The sequence below is a fragment of the Myxozyma melibiosi genome (assembly GCF_037950935.1).
Source record: "Myxozyma melibiosi strain Phaff 52-87 chromosome Unknown BZA70scaffold_1, whole genome shotgun sequence".
Lineage (NCBI taxonomy): Eukaryota > Fungi > Ascomycota > Lipomycetes > Lipomycetales > Lipomycetaceae > Myxozyma > Myxozyma melibiosi.
In genome coordinates, this window is record NW_027042915.1 from 1,130,225 (window position 1) to 1,156,748 (window position 26,524).

Below are 26,524 nucleotides of genomic sequence, written 5' to 3' on the forward strand. Positions count from 1 at the left end.
CCGTTAATGTACCTGTACGAGCGAGGCGGATTAAAGTTCTAATCTAAAACTCTAATTTACGCAAAAAATCTCTGGTTCTCGTCCTCGTCGGCTGCCGCTTCACCAACCTGCCTTCTTCTCCGTTGTTTCTTCTTGCTCAGTCTGATTTGTGCCGGATACACCGCTCTGATCTGGCAGCTGCTTGTATTTTTCTGTTTAGAGCTGATTTAGTAGCATCTCAAAAAGTACATTGGTGAACATATACCATGCCCTCTTTCGACCGTCCCCCGACGGCTGTCGGCGCTACGATACCTGCAAACACCCCGCATGCCGTCTCCGTCACCCTCCCGTCCTGGGAAGCGAACGTTGCCTACGAGGAAGGCAAGGACTGGATCTTCAGCAAGATGAAGTCCGGATATCCTAGGTACTATACTCTCTATACCTCTTCATGAATCTACTTATCCAACTCTGACTCACCTCTCCATCAGATTCTTCTACCATGAAAAGATCCAGCAGGTATGAATCACTCTACACAGTTCGTCTTCCCTCCATCTAACACTCTCTAGCTCATGCAACTGCTCGAAGCCCGCTACTGCCAGCCCGGCGAGAAAATGCTCATCTTCCCCTCCTACACCGTCGCGTGCAAATGTCGCAACTTCATCCGCCAATACACCCCTCTCAAAGACGCCAGCATCCACGTCGTCGAAGTGACCGTGCCGCCACCCAGCAAAGGCGTCTTTGCAAACATCTCCTGCGTCATCTTCCCCGCCGACGACGCAAAGCTCGCAAAGGCCTTCTGGCAGCACAGTGGCGACGGCATCTCGAGCCGGCTGGCGGAATATTGTCTCGACTCGCTCAAGCACCTCGAGGCGCAATCAAAGGCCGACGCGAGCAGCACCGCCGCCGACGCGTTCAAGCACGCGCCACACACATTCAAGCGCTACGCAAAGAAAAGCACACTCGCGCCTTCGAGCACGCCCAGCCCGGACGACGACTCGGACGAGTCCCGCGAGTTCACAACCTACCTCGAAGAGCGCTTCGGTCGTAATCTCGACATCTCGTTCGTGACCCAGGTCAAGACCGCCCTGCGGCGGCGCATCGCCGGTACCTTGGACGAGAACCTCGACGTAGCCCAGGTCGTCGACATCGTCCCGCACGAGACCACCCGTGACGTCAAGGGATTGACCGAAGACGACGTTTTCCTCTACCCGACCGGCATGTCCTCGATCTTCAACGCGCACCAGATCCTGCTCTCGACCATGGAGAACCGCAAGAGCGTGTGCTTCGGGTTCCCGTACACGGACACGCTCAAGATCTTGCAAAAGTTTGGTCCCGGATGCTACTTTTACGGAAACGGCGAGCCCGAAGATCTGGCCGAGCTCGAGCGTGAATTGGAAGGCGGATTGAAGATCATGGCGTTCTTTTGCGAGTTCCCGTCAAACCCGCTGCTCAAGTGCCCCAACCTGCGCGAAGTCCGCCGGCTGGCTGACAAATACGATTTCGCCGTCGTGGTCGACGAAACGATCGGGAACTTCAAAAACATCCACGTGCTCGAGTACGCCGACATGGTCGCGTCGTCGCTCACCAAGGTCTTCTCCGGCGACAGCAACGTCATGGGCGGCAGCCTCGTCCTCAGTCCCGCGAGCCGGTACTACACGCAGCTCAAGCAGGCGGCCGCCAACGTGTACGAAGACAACCTCTGGGCCGAGGACGCCATCTTCCTCGAGCGCAACTCGCGCGACTTTGTCTCGCGCATCGCGCGCATCAACGTCAACGCCGAAGCGCTCTGCGAGCTCCTCCTCGCAAATTCCAAGGTCAAGAACCTGTACTACCCAAAGTACAGTTCGACGCGAAAGTTCTACGACGACTGCCGCACCGAGAACGGCGGCTACGGCGGCCTTCTCTCGATCCTTTTCCACGACCCCAAGCACGCGGTGCAGTTCTTTGACGCGGTCGAGGCCGCCAAGGGACCGAGTCTGGGGACCAACTTTACGCTGCTGTGTCCGTATACTATCCTCGCCCACTTTGTCGAGCTGGAGTGGGCGAAGGAGTATGGCGTGGATACGTACCTTATTCGGATCAGCGTGGGATTGGAGCCGACCGAGGAAATCGTGCAGGTGTTTGCGACCGCGTTGAACAAGCTTGAGGATTAAGAAAAGTAGATTGTGTATTGTTACAGTGTCGTGTGTATATGCCAGAGTATGATGTACATGTCCTGGATAAATAAAAGCAAATTATATATGAGTACTAGTCTATCTCTATCGGAGTATGTAGCGTCAACTCATGAGCTCGTTGAAATTCTCGTTGTGCTTCCGCAGTTCGGCGATGAACGTGCGCACGAACGGGGAGTATTCAAACTGTTTCTTTAGCGCGTAGTTCTGTAATTCTACTGTTAGTCAACATCTTGACAGAAGGAAGCAGAAAGATAACTCACCTGTCGGTCTTCGTTTGCTATCTCCTCAGGTCTCGCATCGCTGATCGCGTCAATCAACGCTTTTCTTTTCTCGTCATGTAGACGAGCTAACTCATCAACATCACACAACTTCCTGACCAATTCAAGTTCCTCGCTCTCTGAATCAGTCATCGCAAGCGCCAACTCCATATCGATCTGTCCGCGAAAACTCCTCGCCAGCTGTGCCTCGTCAGTCAGCAGTTCCTGCCACTTGCCCCCAGCCAGCACCTTCTCAAGTCTAACTTCAACCTCCCGCAGAATCGCGTGCCGCGCGCGGATCTCGCGTCTATGCTCGTAAAGCGCGTCCTTGACGACAGCCATCAGATTGAACCTGATTTCGTCGGCGGCATACCGCTCGATCCGGTGCCGGATGCGACTGATCGCAGTCTCGATCCAGTTGTCTGAGCTGCCGATTTGTTTCGGCGCGCCGGTTAGACCGTCTAGTTCCCAGAGTGCGTTTTCGAACGGGACAAAGCCGATGAAGTGGAACGCTTCCTCGTCCTCGTACTGGTCGTCGCTGTCGTCGTCTTCGTCGTCGTCGATATCGTCAGCATTACGGCGACCGCGCTTCCGCTTCTTTTTAGTTTTCTTTTTTTCCCGCGCAGACGCATCGGCTGCCGCCCTACAGATATCGATATCAGCAGAGCGGACGTCGACCGCGCGCGCAAACTTGTTGTGGATCGAGCGCAAGCGGTCAAAGTTTGCGAGCGCGAGCCCGCGATTCACGTAGTTGAAGTCTGCCGTGAAGGACTTGAATAGGCGAAGGTATTCGCCTGTGTCGATTGATGCTGTGGGAGTTGTGGTGCTGTCGGGTAGATTGAGGATGATGTTTAGAAGGGCTAGCGAGGCGCACGCGTTGTCTGCGACTTGGCTTGCGAACCAGGGTGTATTTGCGGTGCTGTCTCTGGTGACTGTGGTTGAAGGGGAGGCATGTTCTGTGTCGTCGTCGTCGTGGGACTCCCACCGAAAGAGAAAGATGAGTCCGTAAGCCTGAGGGAGAATTGACAGTTCCTGACTGTCGAGAGAGTAGAGCTCAGCTACTTTTGCGCCCTGCACCCCGATCTCCTGGAGGATCTGGGAAAACACCGCCTGCGAGGATAGCAGTTGTTAGTAAATGCAGGCACGCGTGCAAGACATAGCAGAGCAGTCAGATACCGGATCGCTCTCGACAGTGCACCATCTTCTGTGCTGCGTCTTCTCGCGCATTAATGACTCGGGATCCTGAGGAAGATAATCGTAAGAAGGCAGCTGCTGCTGTTCATCGTCCTCGTCGTTCTTGCTCGCCTTGATCTGCTCGTCGCGCTTCCTCTTCCCGCGGTCCTGATCCCGCGCGTCGTCCTTCTTCGCCTGCCCGCGGCCAGACCTTCGTAGTCGCGTCTCCATTCACTGCCCTGCGCCTGCCTTCACTGACGCGAACTCCATCAGTCATCTAGGCTGCTAGCAGAGGATAGGTTGCCGTTGTTTAGAACAATGACGTATGGGGAGGGTAAGGGCTCCAAACTCTGCTCGAGGCAGAAAAAAAGCAGCGAGAACCACGCACAAAACATCAACAACACTGCGACGACGACGATGAGCCTTTGACTGTGCTCGCGTTTGGTTCAAAAGTCTTGATATTTGTGTGGTATCTGAGTTAGACTGTTAGACACTGGTATAGATCATTGACCGGCCAAGATCAGATCTTACAATGTCGACGCCCTCGTCTTCGTCAGAGACGCGTCGTCGCAAGAGCACCAGCGCCAATGTTTTCCAGCAGGGTCGACTAGGCCCCACCTCTTCAGAGCCGGAAGGAAGCAGCTCGACTGATGATTACTCGGCACGGAGGACGCCGCCCGCGTCGGCGAGGAAAGCTATCCCCCCGCTGTTCTCGTCCTCGGTGCCAAAGCTCGAGGCTTCGATTCGCAGCAGACCTCTCTCGCGCCCGTCTACGCCGACCACGCGCACGCCGCTGCGTCTGGCAAACCAGACTGCGACACCACCGTCTCTGTCTTTATCTCCGCACTCTCCCTCTCAGATGTCGGCATTCGGCCTGTCGCCCGAAAAGTCAAAGTACTACACCGATCCAACAGCAAGCTGGCCTTCCAGCTTTCCTCCCTCGCCTCCCAAGCAACGGACCTCGCGCGCAACCACGCGCTCGATGAATGACGCGATCGCAAAGGGCGCCAGTAGTAGTAGTAGTGGTGGTGGTGGTGCAGGTGGAGGGAGCGGTCGATCGACTGTTATGTATCCGCCGCTGATCTCGGAGCAGTACATCGACGCGGGCTCGCAGCGACTGTACGCGATTGGCATCTTTGTCTTGATTCAGGCGGTCAAGCTTTACGAGCTGTTTCAGATCCATTATGAAAATAAGCTGGACATGGAACTTGCTTTTGCATTCAAGTATATGGTCATCGAGGGTCTTTACTTATTCGTATGTTGTCTTTCTGGATTAGTGACTGATCTGCATCTGCTAACTGAAACTGATACGAACAGCTCCTCCCTGTTTTCCGCATTCCATGGCTCACATTCACACCTGCCACAACTGTAATCCTGATAATCGGCTGCTCGATAACGACAATCGCGCTCTCAGCAGCCTCGACCTTCCCTCTCGCTGCCACGCTCTCGGCAATCGGTCGAGCGCTCTACGACCGTGAACTTTCAATAACCGAGCATCGCGTGCGAGCAAAGGACGTCGTCCATGGATCGGATCATATCTCCGGTCGCCATGTTGTGCATATCTTGCCCGAGAGCACTGCGAAGCTGAACCCCTACGGCGATGTCTTTTGTCTTGACAGGACGACGTCCACGCCCGCGTACGTCCCCATGAGGTTAAACGCCACCGAACCTGGCGCGGTGCAGCTCTACCACGTCAACTTTGACGATTCGAGCTACGAGCTCCTTAACTTTACGAAGCGCGAGCTGCGGAAGTGGACCGAGTTTGTCAGCTCCGAGTCTGTCGGGTCCGCAGAGGCGGGAGCAAGGGCGCAAAATTCAAAGATTTATGACATTAAACTGCCGCTTTCAAAACCAGGTTTGTATCGGCTGGCAAAAGTCTCTGACACTGCCAATCTTAACGTCAAGATCCATCCTGCGGACGTGGTGCTCTCGTACTGTCCTTCTGCTGCCATTCGTGGCGGCACGTCGCCGAGCAACTCGGCTGGATTGGCGCAGGACAGATGTATCGGTGCGCTCGAGACGCCAGAGCTGGTTATCGACGGAGTACCGCCGTTGCGTATCAAGTACAGCCGGTCGATCCAGGGCCGCGACTTGATGTTCGCCGTGCAGAGTATCCAGCCGGATAGATTTTCGTCGCCGCTGTTGCAAGGACGACTACCCCGGGATGGAAAAGTGTGGCACGCGGGCGAGACCCTCGAGTGGGCGAATGCGGAGAAAGTGAAAATTTCGCTTGATACTGCTTTGAATCAGGTTGGTCGCTGGGCGTATATGATTGATGAGGTTGAAGACGGGCTGGGCAACCTTGTGAATTACAGCAAGATCTTTGAGAATAAGGATCGCGAAGAGTCGCCGCTGCTTGCAAAGAAGGGTCTTAATTACGGATTCTTGGTTCATCCGAGACCTTCCATCCGATACGTTTCCTGCGACCCTGAGAAGCCTGTCAATCTCGCAAAGGGCAAGGCAGCAAATGTGCCACTGCAACTGAGCGGGACGTTAGATGAAGGTCCGTATCAGGTACTACTCCAGTACCAGCCACTTGACGAGTCAGACGAAGACGGCGACACCGGCAAAGTAGTTGCAGCTCCTCGACAGCTCGAGTTGAATATGCGAAACGGCATGGAGCGACTTCGCATCGACAAGCCGGGAACGTACACGATCCAGAGCGTCAAAGGCAAGTTCTGCGACGGCGACGTGCTCGAGTCTGCATCGTGTCTTGCGCTCACGCCGGCGGAGCCGACTGTGTCGGTCAAGTTTGAGGATATCGAAGACAAGTGCGTGGGGTCGATCGGAGTCACGGCCGATCTGACGCTGACGGGCACGCCGCCGTTCAGGTTGCAGTACCAGGTGATCACCAACCGTCAGCACGTCAAGACTGAATACCTTACGATTGAAAACACGCGTCATCAGCTCCAATTCAGACCGGAGAAGGCAGGCCACTACACGTACGAGTTTTACATGCTGAGCGACAATCTCTACCAAAACATCCAGCTCGACCGGAGCCAGTTCCGGACCGAGCAGACGGTGAAGGTGCTCGCGACCGCCGGGTTCGCGCCCAGATCGCTGAGCTCGCGGTGCTGCACCGGCGACTCTGCCGAGCTGGACGTCGATCTGCACGGAACGGGCCCGTTCACGCTGACGTACGAGACCGTGCACGGCAACAAGCGCACGCAGCATGTGATCCCCGATATCACGGGAGAGCGGTACAGACTGACGACGCCGCCGCTGACAAAGGGAGGCACGTACGTGGTCGCGCTGTTGTCGGTCGAGGACGGGAATGGCTGTCGCCGGGCGCTGAGCGAGGCAGATGCGCATGTCGAAGTGCGGAGACAGCGGCCGGCGGCGCAGTTTGGTGCGATTGACGGGCGGATGAATGTGAAGGGTTTGATGGGTCAGAAGGTCCAGATTCCGCTGAGACTGACTGGTGAAGCTGTGAGTGCGATGTTTTCTTTTTTAGTATATGGTATAGGCTAACTAGGTGATGCAGCCGTGGTCGATAACTTATGTGCACAAGAACGCGAGCGGAGGAGCTGAATCCTCGACAACAGTGATGAAGCACCGACCGAACGGCGAGTACATTACAGTGTCAGACGAGGGCCTGTATGAGATCACGGACGTGCGCGACGCGTACTGTCCCGGCGACTCGACAGCGTCGTCAAAGTCCGCGTTCGAAGTAAGCTGGTTCGACCGCCCGAGTCTGGAGTTGGTAGCCAGCGAGCGGCTGGCGTTTAAAGAGGCGAGGTATGCGGTGAGCAAGGACGTGTGCGAAGGCGAGGAAGACGCGCTCGAGATTGCGCTGTACGGAGCGCCGCCGTTTTCGGTGCTGTATGAGCGGGAGTACATTCCCAGTCCTGGCGAGTCCGGATCGTCGTCGTCGCTGCTGTCGACAACGTCGGGGTCGAAGCCGGTGAAGTTTGATTTGCAGGCGGCGACAAAGTACGCGAATATTCAGATGGAGACGTCAAAGTATGGTAGGTATCGGTACACGCTGCGAGGGGTGTCTGATTCTGTGTATGAAGACAAGAGTTTGCTTGCGGCGTTTGAGCCCGTGGTTGTGGAGCAGACAGTGCACCGGCGGCCCGAGGCGTCGTTTGTGAATCCAGGCACGACGTACCGCAGCTGCTGGAAGGCGGAGGTGGAAGACAGCTCGATTGAGCCGATCAAGCTGCGGTTCAGCGGAGTGGCGCCGTTTGCGGTGACGCTGGAGGTTAAGCATGAGAACGAAGGGCAGAGCGAGACGGTGACGATCTCGAACATTCGCGAGAAGGTGTATAGTCTGCGGTCGATCTACGCGGGGCTGGGGCTGGGCAAGCATGTAATTACGATTGCGCATGTCCGAGACGGACGGGGATGCACTCGTAGCAGTGGCGCGAGACTGCAGAGTCTGTCGTCGTCGCCGCAGTCGCAGCAGTCGCAGTCGCAGTCGCAGCAGCAGCAGCAGCAAGAGCAAGAGCATGTGACGGTGATGGTTGCGGATGTGGCGACGATTGTTGCGAGTTCGCCGCGGGAGGATTACTGTGTTGGCGAGCGGGTGTCGTTTGTGCTTACGGGGGTGCCGCCGTTCGAGGTCGAGTACGAGTTCAACGGCAAGCGGCAGCGGGCGACGACGCACTCTCCGTTCTCGCGGCTGGCGTCGAGCGCGGGGAATTTCACAATCACGAGCGTGAAGGACAGCGCGTCGACGTGCAAGGTGAATCTGAGCGAGAAGCTGACAAAGGTGATTCACGAGGTGCCGACGGTGAAGGTGAGCGAGGGCACGTCGATTGTGTCGGATATCCACGAGGGCGATCGGGCGGAGATTGTGTTTACGCTGGAGGGGGCGGCGCCGTTTGCGTTTACGTATACGCGGAGTGAGCGGGCGGGACATAATAAGTACCGGGTTGTGGAGACGCATACGGTGACGGATGTGTATGAGGACTCGTACAGTATATTCACGTCGATGGAGGGAGTGTATGAAGCGATTTCGATCGAGGATCGGTATTGCCGGGCGCGGATTGGTAGTTGATGATGATCAATCTGTTTAAGTATGTTGCAACGACTAGGTTATGACAGATCGACTTGGTAGTTGAGTGTAGGATGATAGTAATGAATTTTAGAGTACATCAGGACAAAGACAAAATATGAGCAGACAAGAAATATGAAGACAATAATATGAAGAAAGAAAAACACCGGTCCGATCTGATGGGCTCACTCTATAGTGTATTATGAGTAGGAAGTAGGAAGTGAGGATGAGTATGTGAGTGTGAGTAGAGGAGGGCGAATGATGAATGATTAACGGTAGTGAGCTGTAGAGTAGTCAGTATCTGAAGTTGAGGTAAACAAAAAAGAGATGAGCTTACAGTCGGCGTCGAGACCAAACTGGATCTCCTGCTCCCACTTATCACCGTTCGAGAGCAGCTTCTCCTTGTTGTAGAGGAGCTCCTCGCGGGTCTCGGTCGAGTACTCGACATTGGGGGTCTCGACGATGGCGTCGACGGGGCAGGACTCCTGGCAGAGACCGCAGTAGATGCACTTTGTCATGTCGATGTCGTATCGTGTTGTTCGGCGGGATCCGTCGATGCGCTCCTCGGCCTCGATGGTGATGGCGAGGGCGGGGCAGATGGCCTCGCAGAGCTTGCAGGCAATGCAGCGCTCCTCGCCGGAGGGGTATCTGCGGAGGGCGTGCTCGCCACGGAAGCGGGGGGAGATGGGGCCCTTCTCGAAGGGATAGTAGATGGTGTAGGGAGCGCGGAAGTACTGCTCGAGGACGACGTACATGCCGCGGAAGAGCTCAGCCATGAGGTAGAAGCGGCCGGCGCGGTCGAGGGCGGAGTCGCCTTCGTACCATTTTTCCTCGGGCTTGAGACGGAAGTCTGGGGGGTAGGGGGTCGGGGCGGGTTTGGCGGTCCGGGGGGCGGAGGAGGAGATGTGTCTGAGAGAGAGAGAAGAGACGGAGGCGGAGACACGGGGCCGAGCGACGGCGCGCAGGAGAGAAGAAGAGAATGCCTGGCGCAGCATTGTGTTTGTATTGTATGTGTATGTGTAATGTATATGTATATAAGAAGAAGAAGAAGAAGAAGAGGAAGAGAAGAGGAAGCAGAGGAGGAGAGCGCCGAGTCGATTGCACACTGAAAATGATCGCGGTCTGATTGGCTGCCACAAAACCCTGAACCCTCGTCTTCCTCACCTTCTTCTCTCCCGGCCTCGTCTTCTTCCTCGTCTCTCAGATATCCCCAATTCCTCCTCTTCTCCTGCTCATTCTCCTCAAAATGCTGCGTTCGTCCGTCTCCCGCGCTGCCGCTGCCGCTCTCCGCCGCTCGGCCGCCTCTTTCGCCCAGAAACAGTCCGTCGCGATCAGAATATCCGCGGCCCGCCCGCTCCTCCTCTCCTCCTCCTCCCCATTCACTCCCTCCTCCTCCCTCCTCTTCTCCCGCGCATACTCCGCCGACGCAGGCCTCTCCCGCGACGAGGTCGAGGCCCGCATCCTCGAGGTCGTCAAGTCCTTCGACAAGGTCACCGACGCCTCCAAGATCACCCCCGAGGCTTCCTTCGCCGCTGACCTCGGTCTCGACTCGCTCGACGCCGTCGAGGTCGTCATGGCTATCGAGGAGGAGTTCAGCATCGAGATCCCTGACAAGGAGGCCGACGAGATCAAGTCTGTCGGCCAGGCCATCGACTACATCCTCGCCCAGGCCGATGGTGAGTTCAGTCCTCTATCTTCATATCACTACTCTTTACTAACATCCTGCAGCCGTCTAAATCTTCGCTCTCGTTGTATATATACACATCATTTCATTCTCATTCTCTTTATAATAAACATCTATCCTAAGCAAATCTCACATTACGGTACGACGCTCCGTACTCGTCCGACTCCTGCGTCAAAATATCCAGCGCGCCCTCACTATCCGTCCCCGACGTCCGCTTCATCGTCTCCCGTCGCATCATCTGCACTATCCCAATCGTCTCCGTATTCGCCTCCACCCCGTTCGCCACAATCTCCTCCAGCAGATTCTTGCACTCAAACATATCCTGGAAATTCGTCCACTGTATCCTCAGCGCCTGGTTGTAGACGTCGATCGTGCAGCCCAGCATGTACGAGTACACCCCGTAGTCCCGCGCCCGGTAAAACACCGACAGCGCGCCGTACGCCTCCCGGAACTTGGTGTTCATAATTTTCATCGCCTCCAGCAGCAGCGCAGGGTAGTTCGTCGCCGTCGCGTGCGCAATCTGCGCCTCCTGGCCCTGGAAGTGCTTCGCCGCCTCCCGGAACGGCTTGTAGACCTCGCGCTCGAGCATCCCGTCCAGCTCGAGATCAGACTCGCACGCCCGCATCCGGTCCTTCATCTCCCGCAGCATCCTCTGCCGCTCCCACTCGACCTCGTCCGCCCGGTCCGGCTGGTCCATCATCACCGTTGAGTTCACGCGGATGTCTTGTAGACTCTTGGCAATCTCCCGCAGCGACTGCGGGTACATGTTTGCGTCCATCACCGGGCTCGCGATGTTGAGCCATTTCAAAGGGTCTTTTCTCGCCCCGGGAGTGAACCGCCTCTTGCGCATATAGCTGACATAGTCTCCCGACGTTTGGTTGTCAAACCGTCCAAAACTGAGCGGGCTTTCAGGTTTAGCAAACGACAAGGGCTGCTCATCCCAAAAGCTACTTGCAGCCTTCTTCTTCCCGCCTTTTGCGGGCGTTTTCTCTTTCGAGGACGTCGCGCCGCGCGCAATATCGCGAAACACCCGCTCAAACACCTCCCGCTCCTTGAGCGTGCTCCGGCCCGTGTTCTTCCGAACCGATTCCTGGTCATGCTCAAACTGACGAGCCGGAGCGCCCTTGCTGGCGTACGTCCAATCCTCGCTGCCGTCCTTGCGCACGTTGGATTGTTTGTATTGCTGCAGCATCGTCATCAGCGGCACCTCGGAGGTCAAGAAACTCCACTCCGAGTCGTCTTTGGCTGGCTCTCCTGCTTTATCCCCAGCATCCTTCTTCTCTGCTTTCGGAGTATTGTCTTCGGTAGGATCCGTCAGGCGGCGAAGCTCGTCGGCGAGAAAACCGCCTGCGTACTGTCGCGAGTGGGAAGACGGCAGGTGGCGGGTAGCAGTAGACTGCAGCTGCCGTACAAGGCCGCTAGTTCTGCCGGTACTGATCATCTCTAAGTACTGAACGTCCTTTGTTTTCTTTCTTATTTGTCTGTAGATCTGTTGAAGAGCTATTCAAAGCTGTTGACAAATGTAGTTGAAATAAGAGCAGTTGAGCTTTTTCGTGGGAGTAAAATTTGAGGTTGGGAGATTTCCCGGCAGCAAAACTGTTTTTGGTTTTAATTCCACTTTATTCTGCTCCAATCGACCTGAACAGCAGCACTCGCTCCACCACTGATCTTCTTCATCAACTATTTGATCTCTGTGTGATTTCTGTGAATAATCCAGGCATCGACAGCCTGGTTTTATGGACAACTAGCGACGTGGAGGATCCAGATCGCCTGCGATGGTCGAGTGGTCGGAAATGTCGAATACTAAAAAACAAAAACAGGTCTGCAAGTATTTCCTACAAGGTGCGTCCTTATCTTTCTCATTCACTGTTATTTATAAAACACTAGAAAAAACAGACATACTTATATACTAACTCTTGCTCAAGGCACCTGCAAGAAAGGCGCGCAGTGCTCGTTTCGCCATGAGAACTCCACCGACGAGCGCGCAAAGGGCCTGCCCAACAGCATCTACGACCTGACAGACTCGGACATCAAAGTGTCCGGTAAGCTTAATCTATCCTAATCCGCCTTCTCATCTCCATGGCTCATGCGAAGAGCTGGAAGCAAGATCAAGACGCAGCTCAAGGCTAACACGCACATCGCAGATGACGACAAGGCCGAACTCGCGTCGATGATGAAGTCGCCGCCCGTATACTTCTACTCCAGCTACGGACTCTCCAAGTTTGCGCGTAAAGGAATCATCAACCATCGCGACATCTCGCCCGAGGAAATGCGCGCTGTGTACTACGAAGCCAAAGACGCCGGCGTCGAGCTGTTCTACGTAAGATCCACGCCCCTCTCTCCACATAACTCAAACATTTTGCTAAAAACACTATAGTACCAACTAGAAGACCTAGTCCGGCAGGACATGCTCGATCTGTTCAAGTTCATTGCCTCAGACACGACCAAAGCCGCAAGATACGTCGAGCTCGCGCGCAAGCGGCCCGACAACGAGACGCGCGACTACCTCCCCCCGCCGAGCTGCACAACGAAAACACGCCCGCCTTGCTCGCCATCAGATACTTCAAAGGAGACAGAGCAGCTGGCGAGCAACTGAGAAGCGCTCTTGCTGGCGGCGCGGGCGGATCAGGATCAGGCCTGGCTAGCAACGGTGGACAGGCGGGTAACGGCGGGCTTCAGACAGGTCCCAACGCCGCCTCGCCGTTTGCTTTTCAGACTCCAAATCAGAAGCAGCAGCAGCAACAACAACAACAGCAATCGTCGCCAGCGATGTTTGGCAACAACAGCGGCAACCAGCAATCCGCGTTTGGAAACAACAGCAACAGCGCCTCTCCGTTTGCAAACTTTGGGAACAACAACAACAGTGGCAGAAATTCACCCTTTACCTCAGGATCGCCCGCAGCATTTGGCTCGACTACCTTTGGCAGCGCCCCCGCCACGAAACTCCCTCCACCACCGGGCCAGAATGCGGCGAGCGCGTTCGGGCAGACGTCTGCGTTTGGCGGATTTGCCAACAAGGCTTCACCTTTCAGCGCTTTAGCTTCAGCAGCCAGTCCCTCGTCCGCTGCTTCTTCGCCAGCTTCGACCCCTGCGTTTGGTCAGACCACGTTCGGGCAGACTCAGCAACAGCAGCAGCAGCAGGCAGCGGCAGCAACTCCTTCACGGCCGTTTGGCAGTGCATTTGGCAGTGGAAACAGCGGCAGTGCGTTTGGCCAGACCAATAACAATAGCAGCGGTAGCGCGTTCGGTTCGTTTGGCCAGCAGAATAGCACGAGTCAAAACAATTCACCATCGACGCAGAGCCAGAGTTCTGCGTTCGGCGGCCAATTTGGCGGAGCAAACAACAACAAGGCTCCAGCATTTGGCCAGACCGGATTCGGACAATCGCCAGCGTTCGGGGCGCCATCGGGATTCGGATCTGCGCCGGCGTCGAACGCGCTGGCGCCGCCAAAATCTGCGTTTGGAGCCAACGCGGTGTCGTCTATGCCAGCGTTTGGCAAGACTGGGTTTGGAAGCGGGAACGGGTCTGCGTCGCCGTTTGGATCGTTTGCGAGTAAGAATGATGGCAGCGGGAGCGGGGGATCGCCGTTTGCGTCGTTTGCGTCGGGGAATAATAGTAGTCCGTTTGCTCAGGACAACAAGGGTACTGCTGCAAACAGCGGTAGTGAGAACAACAACAGCAGCAGCAGCAACAACAACAATGCACAGCAGAAACCCGCATCTCCATTCGCTACATTCAATAACAACAACACGAGCGCGTTCGGCAGCACCAACAACAACACCCCTACCCCCAGCAGCAACAGCGCATTCGGAAACACAAACACCAGCACCAGCAACACGTCTGCGTTCGCGAATCTGACAGCTCAGTCAAATGCCAACGCGAGCCCACAAAGCAAGCCAGCTACGCCGGCGTTCGGCAGCGCAGCAGTCGGTGGTCAGAAGGCAGGCGCGTCTGTGTTTGGGTCGTTTGGAAATACGAATGCGACGGCGTCGTCGCCATCGCCGCAGTCGACGTTCGGAGCACAGGCGTCGGGTTCTAGTACGCCAGCGAAGTCTTTGTTTGGAAGTACGAAGAGCGCGTTTGGATCGCAGGCAGCGTCTCCGGCTGTGTCTACGTCTATGTCTACGTCTACTGCGAGCCCGAAGACGGCGAAGCCAGCGGAGGTGGCAGCAGGGGCAGCAGGGGTGGCAGCAGGCGAGTACTTTACGCACGCGATGCAACGATTCCCACTCTCCGAGGAAAGCTCCAACACCGACTTCCCAGGTCTCCCCGCGCGGCCGCGGACGATGATCGAGCAGATGGTTACACAGTTCGCAGAGCTTGGGCGGACGCCGGTCGCAGCCAACGCGAGGAATCCGCGGACGGGCAATTCGGTGTCGAGGCAGAGTTCGGCGGCGGTGTATTTGCCAGAGATTAGTGATCTGACAGAGACGGAGAGGAAAGCGTTTGAGGGGCGGCAGTTTGAGATTGGGAAGGTGCCGGAGGTGTTGCCGCCTTTGCAGTATATATGATTAAGAGTGTACATAGGATTGAGTTGCAGGCGTTTAGCATTATGATTATGATTGTATCATATTTATTTTTTTATTACAATACATGAAGTCCTAACATAAAACGGAAACGAAACCGGCAAAAGAGGAAGCAAAGACGACAAACACACACGCACACGCACACACACACAGACGCAGAGGAGGAAAGAGAGGATGAGTACGAAAGAAAAGATAGAAGAAAGAAGAGTCTTGTTGGAGATTAGTTGACTGCAGCTTCCTTCAGTTGTTGTATGTTAAAAGTATCATAATATTATATAAAGCGATAATAATACACACACAACCCTCTTTTCTTTTTTTTTGCACACATAATTCCCATTTTCGTTCCAAAACATGCCTGTGTATATACTTTTGATGAAAGGTGGTTTTTTTTTATTCGAAGACGGGGGTTTGCGTGATTTAAGCGGCGATGGTGACCTCGACCTCGACACCGGACTCGATGTTGAAGGAGGTGATCTGCTTGACGGCGTTGGAGGGGGCCTCGAGGCTGTAAATGATTGAGGTTAGAGATTGCGGAGGGAAGAGAGAGAATGTAGAGAGAGAGGAGATTGACGTACTCGATGATGCGCTTGTGGATGCGCATCTCGTAGGAGTCCCAGGTCTTGGAACCCTCACCGTTGGGGGCTGAGGAAGCAGTTAGCGACTGAACCGAGACTGGAACTGAACATAAGATAGAATCATACTCTTTCTGGTGGAGATACGGAGGAACTTTGTTGGTAGTCTGACGGGTCCCTTGACCTTCATCTTGAAGCCCTGAGCCCGAGCAACGAGCTCGCCCGAGACTAATTAAAGAGTCAGCAGTTTGCACAGATAGAAGACAGCACAGCGTCGTTTGTTCGAGTCTCAACACCCCAGCACACTGCAATCCCTCCTCCAGATCCCATCCCGTCCCAGCACTAAACAAATCTCGAATCGACGACGCTGCGTGACAATGACGACAAGTACCCACCCTTCTCGAGCTGCTGGACCTTTCGCGAGGTCAAAGTGATGCGGAACTTCTGGAGCTTCGGGGCCTCTCCGCCGGCGACCTTCTCTTTATCGTAGCTGCTCATGTTGGATGTGAGATGTGGGTGTTGATGCTGCGGTGGAGTTGCTGGCGAAAGACTGAAAGGTCGACGACGAACTGAGAGCTGAGCTGAGTGGTGTTGGTCGGTACGAAAAACTGCCATACTAAACCACAGTACCCACAACCGGTGTCGCCTGGCAGCCGGGCGTAGTGCGTGACTGCTGTTTTGTAACCCTAGGGTTATGTTGCGGTTAGGGCTGCTTGTTCTGGGGGCAGGTCTCGGACGCGTCGCGACGCGTGCTGGGAGTTGGCGCGTCTGCGATAAGCCGAGTGGTCTTCAACATCTGTCCTCGTCGGTGCTCACTCCTCCTCACCATCTTCATATATCCGCCACAATGAGCGCCCTTCTCTCGCTCACCGCTGCAAAGAAAAGCGACGGCGTCTGTGTACGTCCTTCTCTCTTCGTTCAATTGTCAACAGCACCGCTAACACTGCACTCACAGCCCGCCCCGCCCTTCCCCCTGCTCACCAAACCCGCGACTCCCGCGACCCCGTCCCACCTGCGTTCATCCTCCCCATCCTCTTCTCCAGGATACATCTACCACGGCTCCCTCACGCCAAACACCTCCCCGCCATGCCCCATCTCCGCGTCCCCCCTTGCCCTCAAAATGTTTGCGTCCGACGACGACCCCGTCTCGTCCAGCGCCGCGCATATCCCCTACACCCAGATCGACGACGCAGCCAGCGTCGACGACGACCTTCTCTCTGAAGAAAACCGCGACGCAGACGCCGTCTTTGCCGACTTCGTCCGTGACGACCACAGCGAAGACGACCAGCGTCCCCAGCAAGCCACAGTCTCTCCGCCTCTGAACAAGCGCCGCCAACGACAGCGACAACCCAGCGCGTCTTCCGATCTCTCTGTCTTCAACTTCCACACCGACGACGAGGCCGACTCTCAACTCACCTCCCCGGTCTCATCTCTGGCCTCCTCGCCTTTACGAAAAAAGCGCAAGCGGGGCTCGTTGACCGAAGACCCTAACGAGCAGACAACAACCCGGAGATCGGGTCGCACGCGCGTGCAGCCTCTTGAATACTGGAAGAACGAACGCATAGTCTATAATCTCGTCCAGGCCGACGACGGCGTCGTGGTGCCGACCATCAAGTCCATCGTTCGCGCCGAGACTGTAAAGTCAAAGCGGAAAACGAGCACCGCCAGCGCGTCGCCAGCAAGAAAACGGGCAAACACGCCCACGCAGGGTGCCGAAATTGGTCGGAAAAAGACTCTGAAGCCAAATAATACCAGCGACGTGAGCGACAGAGACAGCAGCCGCGTCTTTAGCGAGGGCCCTGAAGAAACACAGCAGTCTACACAGCAGTCTACACAGCTCGAGTTACCTGCTGCCGCGGACGACAGCGAGTTTGATTGCTTCGTGGCCGAGGTCGAAGATCTGTCTGCGTGCCAGCGGATACCGCGTCAGATCGCGGTCCCGTCGACTATGCTGCCGTACACCGCGGTCCGCAACAAGGCCTCGCGCTTCGACTTTGCAAAGACGTTCGAAGAAGACCGCGGGTTTCTCGCGACCGGGATCGTCAGACTTCCTGCAAACTCAGGCTGCAAGGGGCGGAAAAAGACGGGTCTGAACGCGCTTACATTTTGCGTGATTGAAGGGACGGTCGAGGTGTTTATCAATGACGATGTGCGGTTTAAGATTAGTAGGGGCGGACATTTCTTGGTGCCTAGGCTGAACTCGTACGCGCTTCATAATGCGGGTCGGAAAATGTGTGTTTTGTTTTATGCGCAGGCAACAGATACGTTTTGTAATATCGTCGAGGGTGGCAAGGCAGGCACACCTGCGGCGGACGAGGCTGACCAGGTGGATTCTGCTGAGGGTGAGATGTCTGACCACGAGGAGGAGGTGGAAAGCAGTAGTGCTACGGATGAGGATGAGGAAGATGACGAAGGAGAGGGCGAGGAGGATAGATAGATTTTATTTCTAATGCTAGTTGCTCTACGGTCTTACCTTTCTTACTCTGCTTGATCTCATTATCTACATACTACGAAAGCATTTATTTTTTTTCTTTGGGGTTTTACAATACGGAACCGCTCCGCGCGCACTCTTCCGTTCCGTCAGTCACTATCAGAATACAGTAACCCCGTCACAGCTTAGAAAGGCCCACAGACACATTCACAGCACAAGACAGGAAAGACAGAACAGGAAGCGCGCGCAAGAAGCGGCTGGTGCCAGGATCAGGAAGAATGCGTTACGCATACTCTTGTCCATGCTTGCTCATGAACAGCAAGCACAAACAAGAGTTATGTGGGACTCTGCGACGCCGCTTGTGTTGAACAAGCGGCCTCTCGATGTCGCCATACCCACTAAAACCCGACTTCACCCAGAAAACAGTTCAAAAACTGTCTCCGTATTGGTGGTTTGTCAACGTTGTCGCATGATCCGCTCGTCTTGCCGTCAGAAGTCTCTAGCCTCCATGGCCCCCCCTCGTGACAAGTCGGTTGGTCGCGCGGACTCTCTTCAACACTCCGTCGCCACGGGCTCCGTGCGCAGCGACGGCGCGGCCTTTCAGCGCGCATGCGTGAGAGACGCGACAACGTAGACGTTTTGAATCCGATGAGCAACCTGGCTAAAGAAGAATCTCATCAGATTGACCGCCCGGCCAACAGCACCAGTGAGGCACCTTAAGGGCGGTCACGCAGAGTACCGAGCCGGCAAGGAATCATCTCCCCGAGCATCTGCATGCTCACCCGGTACCTGCGTTGTTTGCGGAAGTTTGTCAGGCTCTAGACACCCTGCGATACCGCCACAACGTGTCCTCCCACGTTAGCCCAAGAGCTGTGTGCACTCTGCCACGCAGCTCAACACACAGCTCTTGGACTGTAGCGGCCGAGAAGCAAGGCGCGAGTAGCTGCAGCCATGGCGAAACTGTCCGATGACTCTCAGCGGCCACCGGTTCCAGAATGCCATTCTGCCGACAGCGTGGAATGCACCGTACTATCGCGCTCGCTTCCCGCTAGAGTTGACTGACCTCTTCACCTAACGACATCCGCGGTCGTTAGGTTGCTCGACGTCCTTGCTAACCAAAACAAGTGGCGGGCAGCCATTTGCCTGGTTTGGCTAGCAAGGGCGTTTCTGCCGCAGGGTGCGCGGTAGAGGAACTGCGCATCTTCAAATCTGCCGTTAGCTGAAAGCTCTGAGTCGACCGTGCAACTGTACTTACTATCTTTTGCCGTGGTAGAGCGAGATCAAGCAGCCAGCATCACCGATCTGATCTTCCACTGGCTGCTCCGCAGAGACGACTGCGTGGAGCGTCCGCTGGCTGTCCTGCGGGTCCCAGATTGACCTGTGCTATGGAACCACACAGCCCGCCCATACAAGAAGGCTCTCTGGGCAGGACTGCCTGAAAGCCGCTAAGCTGCGCACAAAAACATAAAAACAGCTAACCAGCGAGCTTAGCGGCGGGTATCGCAGTCGATCTATTGCCGGAAAATAGATGTGACTGATGAGGGGGAGAGGGGTATCGAAACCAACTGGTGAGGGAAGGAAGGAGAGAGGAAGAGGCGGGCGCGCTGAAGCGGGCGGATGTAGGTCGGGCGCGTGTGTTTGGATATTGGGGTTTCTTGATCTGGCTGAAAGTAAACAACCACCTGACGCGCAGGCCGTTTTGAAATTTTTACTTCTTAGGGAAATATGGATTGATATAAAATCTGATCTGACTTATTTTGAATAGTAGAAATGTGGCCGGTCTGTTGCAAAGAAATAACTACTGCGTGTTATTAGATATGTCCACGCGTCAACCGATCTTCTAAACTGGATACGCGACAACGTAGCTGTGAGAAGGATATAGCTAACAGCTTCCATGACTATCTTGCCTCTATACTCAGTATACAGTTCTTGACGTATTATGGACCTCTAAACATCCTCCAAGACACAAATAACGAACTACAGCTCGGAACTGGCTCATCAATAAAGCCCGAACCGGCATTTGCACGAGCCCCATAAAATGTAAGCGAAATTGAGCTTTCAGACGCGTCAAAGACAGAGACACCTCCTCGTCTAGCGCGCTATCTCCATTTCCTCCTTTAGCAGAGGCCAAACAGCAGACAGACCGCGCTTTATCTGGCAACAGAGATATGGCTCGCACAGTGCAGAAAAGACCTGTTGAGTTTGATGTCGAGTACGGAGGAACTGCGACTGAGGTAAGCTGGGAAAAGGGGTGGTGCGTGATAGACGCGTCACGGTGGCGGGCGTGGTGTTGCCAGGCTCAGCTAACGCGTATCAAAACAGCAGGGTTCCAGTCCGAATATGAAGCGACCTAAGAAGTCTTATGAGTTTTCTGATGACGACGACGATGAAGTAGAGGCTGTGATTGTTTCTGAGGATGGGGGCGAGGACAGCGGAGAATATGACTCTGATGAAGATTCCGAAGACGAGGCGTTTCGTCAGATTAACTCGCAAGCTACGCTCACTCCAAAGGCAAGAACCAATTTATTATGAACAGATTGTTTGATTTTGATATTTTGATATACTGACTCATCTGCAGAAACGGTCAGCCGAGTACGGCATTATCATGTCAGTGGAGCTCAAGAACTTTATGGTAATCAAGCAGCCTCCTTAGTTGGATTTAGTCAAGGTACAAAACAACTGACCCATTCGCGTAGTGCCACGACCACTTGAAACTCCAGTTTGGATCTAACATCAACTTTGTTATCGGCCACAATGGTAGCGGCAAAAGTGCTATTCTCACCGCGATCACTGTCTGCCTTGGTGGAAAAGCTTCGGTGACGCAGCGTGCAAACAGCATCAAGGGCCTAGTGAAATACGGAATGGCACGAGCATCAGTCACCTGCGAGCTGCTAAATAGCCCGAATGGCTTCAAATATGATGTGTATGGTGACAAGATTAGCGTGGAACGAACGTTTGACACGAAGGGTACAAGCCAGTATCTGATCAGAAACCACGCGGGCAAAGTTGTTTCCCGCTCTCGAGATGAACTAGTTGAGATGATGGACACCTTTTTGCTCGTCGTCGACAACCCGATGACGCTGCTCTCGCAAGATACCGCGCGTTCGTTTCTCACCAGCGCGAGTCCGGAGGAGAAGTACCAGCTTTTCATGAAGGGTATCAGACTTGACGAAGTGAAACTCGACTACGACAACACGCTAGTTATCCTGGACAATACCGAGCGGAGCTTAAGAGGTAAAAGGAAGGACTTGATGGAGCTCGCCAAGCAAGTCCACGAGTTCCGTGAGCTGTATGAACGCTCACAATCAGCGCGCGCTCTTACCGAGAAGATCTTTCGCTTACACTCGCAATTCGCCTGGACTCTGGTGCAAGAACAGGAGACTGCTGTGGAAGAGCTGGACGAGGAAATCAAGATCAACAAGGCGGAATACGCAATGGCGGCTGCTGAGGTTAATGCGAAGAGACAGGAAAAGGAGGAAGCTGCTCGGCAACATCAGGCAATTCTGCGCGAAAAGGCTGTTTTGCAAGTCAAGAAGGACGAAGCAACTCAGAATATTGTCGAGAAGCGAAATGACATGAAGTTGATCAAAGATGAGCTACAAAGAGTCATCGTACGTATTTTCTACTCGAGAGAAGCGATATGTTTTGTACTAACATGATCTCATATCAGGGCGACGAGCGCAATAACGCCAATGAGAACGATTTGATCCAGCGACGTCTCAACCTAGCGCAAGAGAAAATAGACAAGGAGATACAACTCCAGAGCGAGCGAGATGGTGGTACTCTAGCTAGAATCAACGCGGAGCACAATGAGCTTGAAGATCAGCTTCAGCAGCTAGAGATGAACAGGAAAACCACCAGCGACGATATCGCGCGATTGGAAGTGTCTCTGAAAGAAGCGGGTGATAGAAAAGCAAAGGCCGCTGCGCAAGTTGTCTCTCACGAAGGAGCTGTGACGGTGCAGGAGAAGCAGATTGAAAGTGTCAAAAGCAAAATGGTAGGCACTCTGTCGGCGTTCCCTCCAGCGACGGTGCAAGTTCAGAGGGATATTGCGAACGAACATAGGTTCCGCGTGAAGCCTGTTGGCCCGTTGGGAATGCATGTGAAGTTGAAAGATCCAAGCTGGAGCGGTATACTCGAGTCGTTCTTTGGTCGCAGTCTGGATGCCTATGCAGTGTCTTGCAATGAGGACGAAGGGCTACTAAAGTCTATACTTTCCAAGCACGGGATGTAAGTTAAGTGTCTGCGAACGTGCGGTGTGCTGTTACTAATGTTGCATCAAACAGAAACACGACTATCTTCAATCGCAAAAATACTCCAATCGACTATTCGAACAGTGTTCCATCGAGAGATTTCACTACTATCCTTGATGTTTTGGAGGTAATGTTAACTCAGATACATTCTAAAGCTATCGACGTGATGTCTAACAGCTGTTTATAGATTGACAACGATTATGTCAAGACCATCCTGATTGATCAGCACAGGATCGAGAAGATGATTTTGATTCCCTCTCGTGCACAGGGAGACTCTGTGATGGCGCAGCGACCTCGCAATGTGCTGTCCTGTCTTACACACAATGCTAAAGGCTTTGGTGGTTTCCGCCTCAACTCACTTGACGGCTCGTCTTCTACTAGTCCAATTCCGGGAAGGAAAGGTAACCCGAGAATGAAGACGGATGAAGCAAGTCTGCTCAGATCCTACGAGCAGCAGAGAGATCGTGCTTTAGCCGAACTCGAACGGTCTAGGATGGCGTCGGCTCAAGCACATCGCGCATATGACGACGTCAATCGTCAGCTTCAATCTGCAAAGACAAAACTGGCGAATTTGATACGAGATCGGAAAACATGTGCAGACAGGCTCGATGAAATCAAGAGAGACTTGTCTGACTCTCATGGTTCTGGAAAACTTGAATCGCTGCAAGAGCAGCTCGAGACTATCAAAAACGAGCTTGAGCAATCTGTGAGGAATTATGAGAATATCATCATAGAGAAGCATACTCAGGAGGAATCACTGAAAGCTGCCACTCAAGCGATTGAGGAGGCGAAATTAGAGAGTGAGAAGGCGAATGAGGAGCTTGAAGTTTTGAAGGTAATGATAACGAAACTTGAGTATTTTTATGTCGAAGGGTATCTGACCGATTTTTTGTTTACGACTCTAGCGAAGGGAAAACGAGGCACTTGAACGAGAACTCAGCGCTAAGGCGGCTCTTGAACATCGGGAAAGTCAGATGGCTGGTCGGCTTGCGGCGAAAACTAGTTTGGATAGTGCCTATTCCGAAGCCGAGGTAAATCTGCAGCTGTATAGAACCGAGGCCGCAAATCTCGAACCTACTCCCCCGGAACTGTGCGGCAAGACTTCTAGTGAGATTATGGTTCTGATCAGCAAGACTGAGGAGGAGCAGAAGAGAGCACGGTCGGAATTACCCATGAGACCTGAGGAAATCGAAAGGCAGTACAATACTTTGAACAAGCAGTATCATGGGATCAAGAAGGAACTAGAGGATCTGTGCGATCTCAGAATTGTAAGTGATTTGTTGTGATTGAGATTGACGCGAGATGCGGTGGGCTAATGTTGTTGTTTTCGTTGTATAGGGTGTCGGGCAGTCGTATGCTGAACGTGTCGATAACTACCTCAAATTCCGGAACCAGATTTGCCAGCGCGCGAAAGACATCTTCAGCATGTCTCTTTCGAATCGTGGCTTCCAGGGTCGGTTGTTCATCAACCATGCACATGGAACTCTCCACATCCAGGTGCAGCCGGTCGATACAGGATCCAAGGGAGAGCGAAATGTGAAGACCTTGTCTGGCGGCGAGAAATCGTTCACTCAGATCTGTCTGTTACTATCGCTATGGGATGCAATGAACTGTCCTGTTCGTGGTCTCGACGAATTGTGAGTTTTATTCTGAATGTTTATGTGTTCTTGTTCCTCTTGCTAATGTCTGTGATTATTCTAGTGATGTCTATATGGACGCAATCAATCGTGCGACTAGTCTGAAGCTGATGATTGACGCGGCATCCAAGGCGGACGATGTCCAGACGATCTTTATCACGCCTCAGGATATGGGCACTGTCAAGCTGAACGACAGCGTGAAGATTATCCGCATGGCTGATCCCGAGCGCGCAGCGGCGGCGTAGTCAGTACAAGAGTAGCTGTGGAGCAGCTGCTGGCGTCTCGGGAGTTTGATACTGTTCTTGATAACTGATAGGAGTTTTATGTATTTGATAGCTTTGATTGATAGTTAATAGCAATATCCAACGAGAAGTAGTAAGAGTAGTAGTGAGGCCCACACGTGATCTGAGATCTGATTAGAGTTTGGTTGGCCGGCGTGGCTCTACTGAGTTTTTCTCTTTTCCTGCTTCTCTTTTGTTCTTGTCCGCAGTCCCTTTTCCCGCCCGCAAACCCGCTTCCCTTTTTATGATCTCAATCTTCAACTGACAATCAATTTTCTTTTCGAATATTTGACATTATTGTCCAGAATTGTGTATTGTCAAATCTACCGTTTATCGCAAATCCTGATCGATTCCGCTGCTTCCTGATCGAACCCTGTCCGGATCAAACACTCACACTCACACTCACACTCCACTTCCTTCCCCCTTCCCACATCCATACAGCTATTGCCAACAATGACTACAGCTCTAGCAAACCGACTAGAATCAACCTCTTTGAAGTATGTGGCCGGTCTCTTCTGATGTGTTTTGACAATCTTGCTGATTCCTCTTTCCTTGAAGTGATGGCGACTGGAAGAGTCAGATTAACAGACCCACCCGTGATGGCCGACCACAGACCGAGGATGTCACAGACACCAAGGGCAGTGAATTTGAAGACTTTTACCTCAAGCGCGAACTCCTGATGGGAATCTTCGAGGCCGGTTTCGAGAAGCCGTCGCCGATTCAGGAGGAGTCTATCCCCGTCGCCCTCGCTGGCCGCGACATTCTTGCCCGTGCCAAAAACGGCACCGGCAAGACCGCTGCCTTTGTCATTCCTGCTCTCGAAAAAGTTAACCCCAAGAGCTCCAAGATCCAGGCCTTGATTCTCGTGCCTACTCGTGAGCTTGCGCTACAGACCTCCCAAGTTTGCAAGACCCTTGGCAAGCACCTCAACATCAACGTCATGGTCACCACCGGTGGCACCACCTTGAAGGACGATATCGTCCGTCTTCATGACAACGTCCACGTTATGGTCGGAACTCCTGGCCGTATCCTCGATCTTGCTGGCAAGGGCGTTGCCGACTTCAGCGAGTGCCCTATGTTTATCATGGATGAGGCTGATAAACTTCTCTCTCCCGAATTCACTCCCATCATCGAGCAACTTCTTTCATACTTTCCCAAGAGCCGTCAGATCCTCCTGTACTCTGCTACTTTCCCTCTCGTTGTGAAAAGCTTCATGGTATGTTTATGTCTACTGATGGTATCTGTGGTAAGACTTGCTAACATCAACATGTACAGGACAAACACCTCAACAAGCCCTTTGAAATCAATCTTATGGATGAGCTTACTCTTCGCGGTATCACTCAGTACTATGCTTTCGTGGAAGAGAAGCAGAAAGTTCACTGCTTGAACACCCTTTTCTCAAAGGTTGGTTCTACTTTGTTTGAGCCTGGATCTAGGAGCATCGTTTGTACTAACCTCTATGGCAGCTCCAAATCAACCAATCGATCATCTTTTGCAACTCTACTAGCCGAGTTGAGCTCTTAGCAAAGAAGATTACTGAGCTTGGATACTCTTGCTTCTACAGTCACGCGAGAATGCTTCAGGCGCATCGTAACCGCGTTTTCCACGATTTCCGCAATGGAGTGTGCCGCAACTTGGTGTGCTCGGATTTGCTTACTCGTGGTATCGATATCCAGGCCGTGAACGTGGTCATCAACTTTGACTTCCCCAAGAATGCCGAGACCTATTTGCATCGTATCGGTCGTTCTGGCCGATTCGGTCACTTGGGTCTTGCAATCAACTTGATCAGCTGGGAGGACCGATTCAACCTCTACAAGATTGAACAGGAGCTTGGCACCGAGATTGCGCCTATCCCGCCCACTATTGACAAGCGCTTGTACGTCTATGACTCGCCTGAGACTATCCCGCGCCCGCAGATCTCGCAACAGACGCAGCAGCAGTTTTCGCAGCAGCAGCAGCAGCAGCAGCAGCAACAGCAGCAACAGCAACAGCAGCAGCAGCAGCGTCAGTATCAACAGCGAAGATACCCTCAGCAGCAGCAGCAGCAGCCAGGACAGCAGCGCTTTCCTCGCGTGCCGCAGCCGCAGCAGCAACAGCAGCCTGTGCCTCGCAATTAGACGTCTTTAGTTGCCGTGAGGCTTCTTTTGTCGTTTTAAGTGGTGTTACTTGGGTTTGTTGCTTGAGGTTCAAAATGCTTTTTGAGCTTGCGGTTGGTGTGTTGGTTTTTGGCGTCCTGTCTTTGGATGCTACGTTTTTACGAAAGCAGTCTTTTCGTGAGTGCTGAGGATACTAGTGAGTTTGTATAATTGCTATTATATGAATGATCTTGAATCTTGCATCGAGCGGTAAAGACTGCTGAGGTAGTATTATCGAAGAAAGTGCGCCAAAAAAATTTAAAAAAATCTTAAAAAACCAATATTTTTTTGTTTTTTTTTACTTCAAAGAGAAAATTCGGGGGTGTCGTTCACGATACCTCATGACGCAGCAAAGGGATCTGATAGCTTGATCCTAGGTTGATTCCTGGTTGATTGCTTTGTCGGTTTGTGTTTCACTGGCT

At 53.5% G+C, this 26,524-nt stretch overlaps 10 protein-coding genes across 10 annotated transcripts; 6 read left to right on the plus strand and 4 right to left on the minus strand.

Annotated features, from left to right (window-relative positions):
- The first annotated feature begins 26 nt into the window (after positions 1–26).
- BZA70DRAFT_271369 (cystathionine gamma-synthase-like protein) lies at positions 27–2,225 on the plus strand. Its single transcript, XM_064911469.1, has 3 exons — positions 27–403; positions 468–495; positions 546–2,225. The coding sequence occupies exons 1-3, from the start codon at positions 246–248 to the stop codon at positions 2,130–2,132; spliced, it is 1,773 nt and encodes a 590-aa protein (XP_064770496.1). The 5' UTR covers positions 27–245; the 3' UTR covers positions 2,133–2,225.
- On the minus strand, positions 2,194–3,883 carry BZA70DRAFT_14620 (uncharacterized protein). The gene is made up of 3 exons (XM_064909669.1): positions 3,587–3,883; positions 2,414–3,520; positions 2,194–2,357 (listed from the first exon to the last, which is right to left on the minus strand). The coding sequence occupies exons 1-3, from the start codon at positions 3,812–3,814 to the stop codon at positions 2,256–2,258; spliced, it is 1,437 nt and encodes a 478-aa protein (XP_064770497.1). The 5' UTR covers positions 3,815–3,883; the 3' UTR covers positions 2,194–2,255.
- Positions 3,884–4,649: 766 nt separating this feature from the next.
- On the plus strand, positions 4,650–8,585 carry BZA70DRAFT_233542 (uncharacterized protein; the record flags this gene model as incomplete). Its single annotated transcript, XM_064910263.1, has 4 exons — positions 4,650–4,838; positions 4,901–7,012; positions 7,068–7,944; positions 8,026–8,585. The coding sequence occupies 4 exons, from the start codon at positions 4,650–4,652 to the stop codon at positions 8,583–8,585; spliced, it is 3,738 nt and encodes a 1,245-aa protein (XP_064770498.1).
- A 92-nt stretch (positions 8,586–8,677) lies between these two features.
- Positions 8,678–9,645, minus strand: BZA70DRAFT_271379 (23 kDa subunit of NADH-quinone oxidoreductase). Its single transcript, XM_064911470.1, has 2 exons — positions 8,920–9,645; positions 8,678–8,865 (listed from the first exon to the last, which is right to left on the minus strand). The coding sequence occupies exons 1-2, from the start codon at positions 9,575–9,577 to the stop codon at positions 8,852–8,854; spliced, it is 672 nt and encodes a 223-aa protein (XP_064770499.1). The 5' UTR covers positions 9,578–9,645; the 3' UTR covers positions 8,678–8,851.
- Positions 9,646–9,758: 113 nt separating this feature from the next.
- On the plus strand, positions 9,759–10,347 carry BZA70DRAFT_271381 (acyl carrier protein-like protein). Its single transcript, XM_064911471.1, has 2 exons — positions 9,759–10,258; positions 10,311–10,347. Exons 1-2 carry the CDS (start codon positions 9,829–9,831, stop codon positions 10,316–10,318), a joined length of 438 nt encoding a protein of 145 aa, XP_064770500.1. The 5' UTR covers positions 9,759–9,828; the 3' UTR covers positions 10,319–10,347.
- On the minus strand, positions 10,348–11,849 carry BZA70DRAFT_271383 (uncharacterized protein). The gene has a single exon (XM_064911472.1). It carries the CDS (start codon positions 11,705–11,707, stop codon positions 10,385–10,387), a length of 1,323 nt encoding a protein of 440 aa, XP_064770501.1. The 5' UTR covers positions 11,708–11,849; the 3' UTR covers positions 10,348–10,384.
- BZA70DRAFT_292821 (uncharacterized protein) lies at positions 11,850–14,820 on the plus strand. The gene is made up of 5 exons (XM_064914389.1): positions 11,850–12,108; positions 12,192–12,308; positions 12,411–12,586; positions 12,644–12,727; positions 12,787–14,820. Exons 1-5 carry the CDS (start codon positions 12,042–12,044, stop codon positions 14,776–14,778), a joined length of 2,436 nt encoding a protein of 811 aa, XP_064770502.1. The 5' UTR covers positions 11,850–12,041; the 3' UTR covers positions 14,779–14,820.
- BZA70DRAFT_271388 (ribosomal protein S10 domain-containing protein) lies at positions 14,821–15,942 on the minus strand. Its single transcript, XM_064911473.1, has 4 exons — positions 15,761–15,942; positions 15,495–15,593; positions 15,369–15,435; positions 14,821–15,298 (listed from the first exon to the last, which is right to left on the minus strand). Exons 1-4 carry the CDS (start codon positions 15,861–15,863, stop codon positions 15,211–15,213), a joined length of 357 nt encoding a protein of 118 aa, XP_064770503.1. The 5' UTR covers positions 15,864–15,942; the 3' UTR covers positions 14,821–15,210.
- A 119-nt stretch (positions 15,943–16,061) lies between these two features.
- Positions 16,062–17,833, plus strand: BZA70DRAFT_271391 (Mif2/CENP-C like-domain-containing protein). Its single transcript, XM_064911474.1, has 2 exons — positions 16,062–16,263; positions 16,321–17,833. The coding sequence occupies exons 1-2, from the start codon at positions 16,213–16,215 to the stop codon at positions 17,800–17,802; spliced, it is 1,533 nt and encodes a 510-aa protein (XP_064770504.1). The 5' UTR covers positions 16,062–16,212; the 3' UTR covers positions 17,803–17,833.
- A 2,057-nt stretch (positions 17,834–19,890) lies between these two features.
- BZA70DRAFT_308326 (P-loop containing nucleoside triphosphate hydrolase protein) lies at positions 19,891–26,084 on the plus strand (the record flags this gene model as incomplete). The annotated part of the gene is made up of 13 exons (XM_064914853.1): positions 19,891–20,030; positions 20,119–20,307; positions 20,375–20,428; positions 20,493–21,407; positions 21,467–22,026; positions 22,083–22,176; positions 22,237–22,884; positions 22,955–23,317; positions 23,388–23,686; positions 23,751–23,930; positions 24,526–25,183; positions 25,243–25,371; positions 25,434–26,084. Exons 1-13 carry the CDS (start codon positions 19,965–19,967, stop codon positions 26,082–26,084), a joined length of 4,806 nt encoding a protein of 1,601 aa, XP_064770505.1. The 5' UTR covers positions 19,891–19,964.
- Positions 26,085–26,524: the final 440 nt, after the last annotated feature.

Excerpts from the sequence above, each read along its gene's own strand:
- BZA70DRAFT_271369 (XM_064911469.1), top strand. The coding sequence starts at position 246 with ATGCCCTCTTTCGACCGTCCCCCGACGGCTGTCGGCGCTACGATACCT. Across the intron at positions 404-467 it reads ATGAAGTCCGGATATCCTAG|ATTCTTCTACCATGAAAAGA; the intron begins GTACTATACTCT and ends CCTCTCCATCAG. Across the intron at positions 496-545 it reads ACCATGAAAAGATCCAGCAG|CTCATGCAACTGCTCGAAGC; the intron begins GTATGAATCACT and ends AACACTCTCTAG.
- BZA70DRAFT_14620 (XM_064909669.1), bottom strand. The coding sequence starts at position 3,814 with ATGGAGACGCGACTACGAAGGTCTGGCCGCGGGCAGGCGAAGAAGGAC. Across the intron at positions 3,521-3,586 it reads GCACTGTCGAGAGCGATCCG|GCGGTGTTTTCCCAGATCCT; the intron begins GTATCTGACTGC and ends CTATCCTCGCAG. Across the intron at positions 2,358-2,413 it reads TAGCAAACGAAGACCGACAG|AACTACGCGCTAAAGAAACA; the intron begins GTGAGTTATCTT and ends GTAGAATTACAG.
- BZA70DRAFT_271379 (XM_064911470.1), bottom strand. The coding sequence starts at position 9,577 with ATGCTGCGCCAGGCATTCTCTTCTTCTCTCCTGCGCGCCGTCGCTCGG.
- BZA70DRAFT_271381 (XM_064911471.1), top strand. The coding sequence starts at position 9,829 with ATGCTGCGTTCGTCCGTCTCCCGCGCTGCCGCTGCCGCTCTCCGCCGC.
- BZA70DRAFT_271383 (XM_064911472.1), bottom strand. The coding sequence starts at position 11,707 with ATGATCAGTACCGGCAGAACTAGCGGCCTTGTACGGCAGCTGCAGTCT.
- BZA70DRAFT_292821 (XM_064914389.1), top strand. The coding sequence starts at position 12,042 with ATGGTCGAGTGGTCGGAAATGTCGAATACTAAAAAACAAAAACAGGTC. Across the intron at positions 12,109-12,191 it reads CTGCAAGTATTTCCTACAAG|GCACCTGCAAGAAAGGCGCG; the intron begins GTGCGTCCTTAT and ends CTCTTGCTCAAG. Across the intron at positions 12,728-12,786 it reads CGACCAAAGCCGCAAGATAC|CTGCACAACGAAAACACGCC; the intron begins GTCGAGCTCGCG and ends CCCCCCGCCGAG.
- BZA70DRAFT_271388 (XM_064911473.1), bottom strand. The coding sequence starts at position 15,863 with ATGAGCAGCTACGATAAAGAGAAGGTCGCCGGCGGAGAGGCCCCGAAG. Across the intron at positions 15,594-15,760 it reads GGTCCAGCAGCTCGAGAAGG|TCTCGGGCGAGCTCGTTGCT; the intron begins GTGGGTACTTGT and ends CTCTTTAATTAG. Across the intron at positions 15,436-15,494 it reads CCGTATCTCCACCAGAAAGA|CCCCCAACGGTGAGGGTTCC; the intron begins GTATGATTCTAT and ends CTGCTTCCTCAG.
- BZA70DRAFT_271391 (XM_064911474.1), top strand. The coding sequence starts at position 16,213 with ATGAGCGCCCTTCTCTCGCTCACCGCTGCAAAGAAAAGCGACGGCGTC. Across the intron at positions 16,264-16,320 it reads AGAAAAGCGACGGCGTCTGT|CCCGCCCCGCCCTTCCCCCT; the intron begins GTACGTCCTTCT and ends CTGCACTCACAG.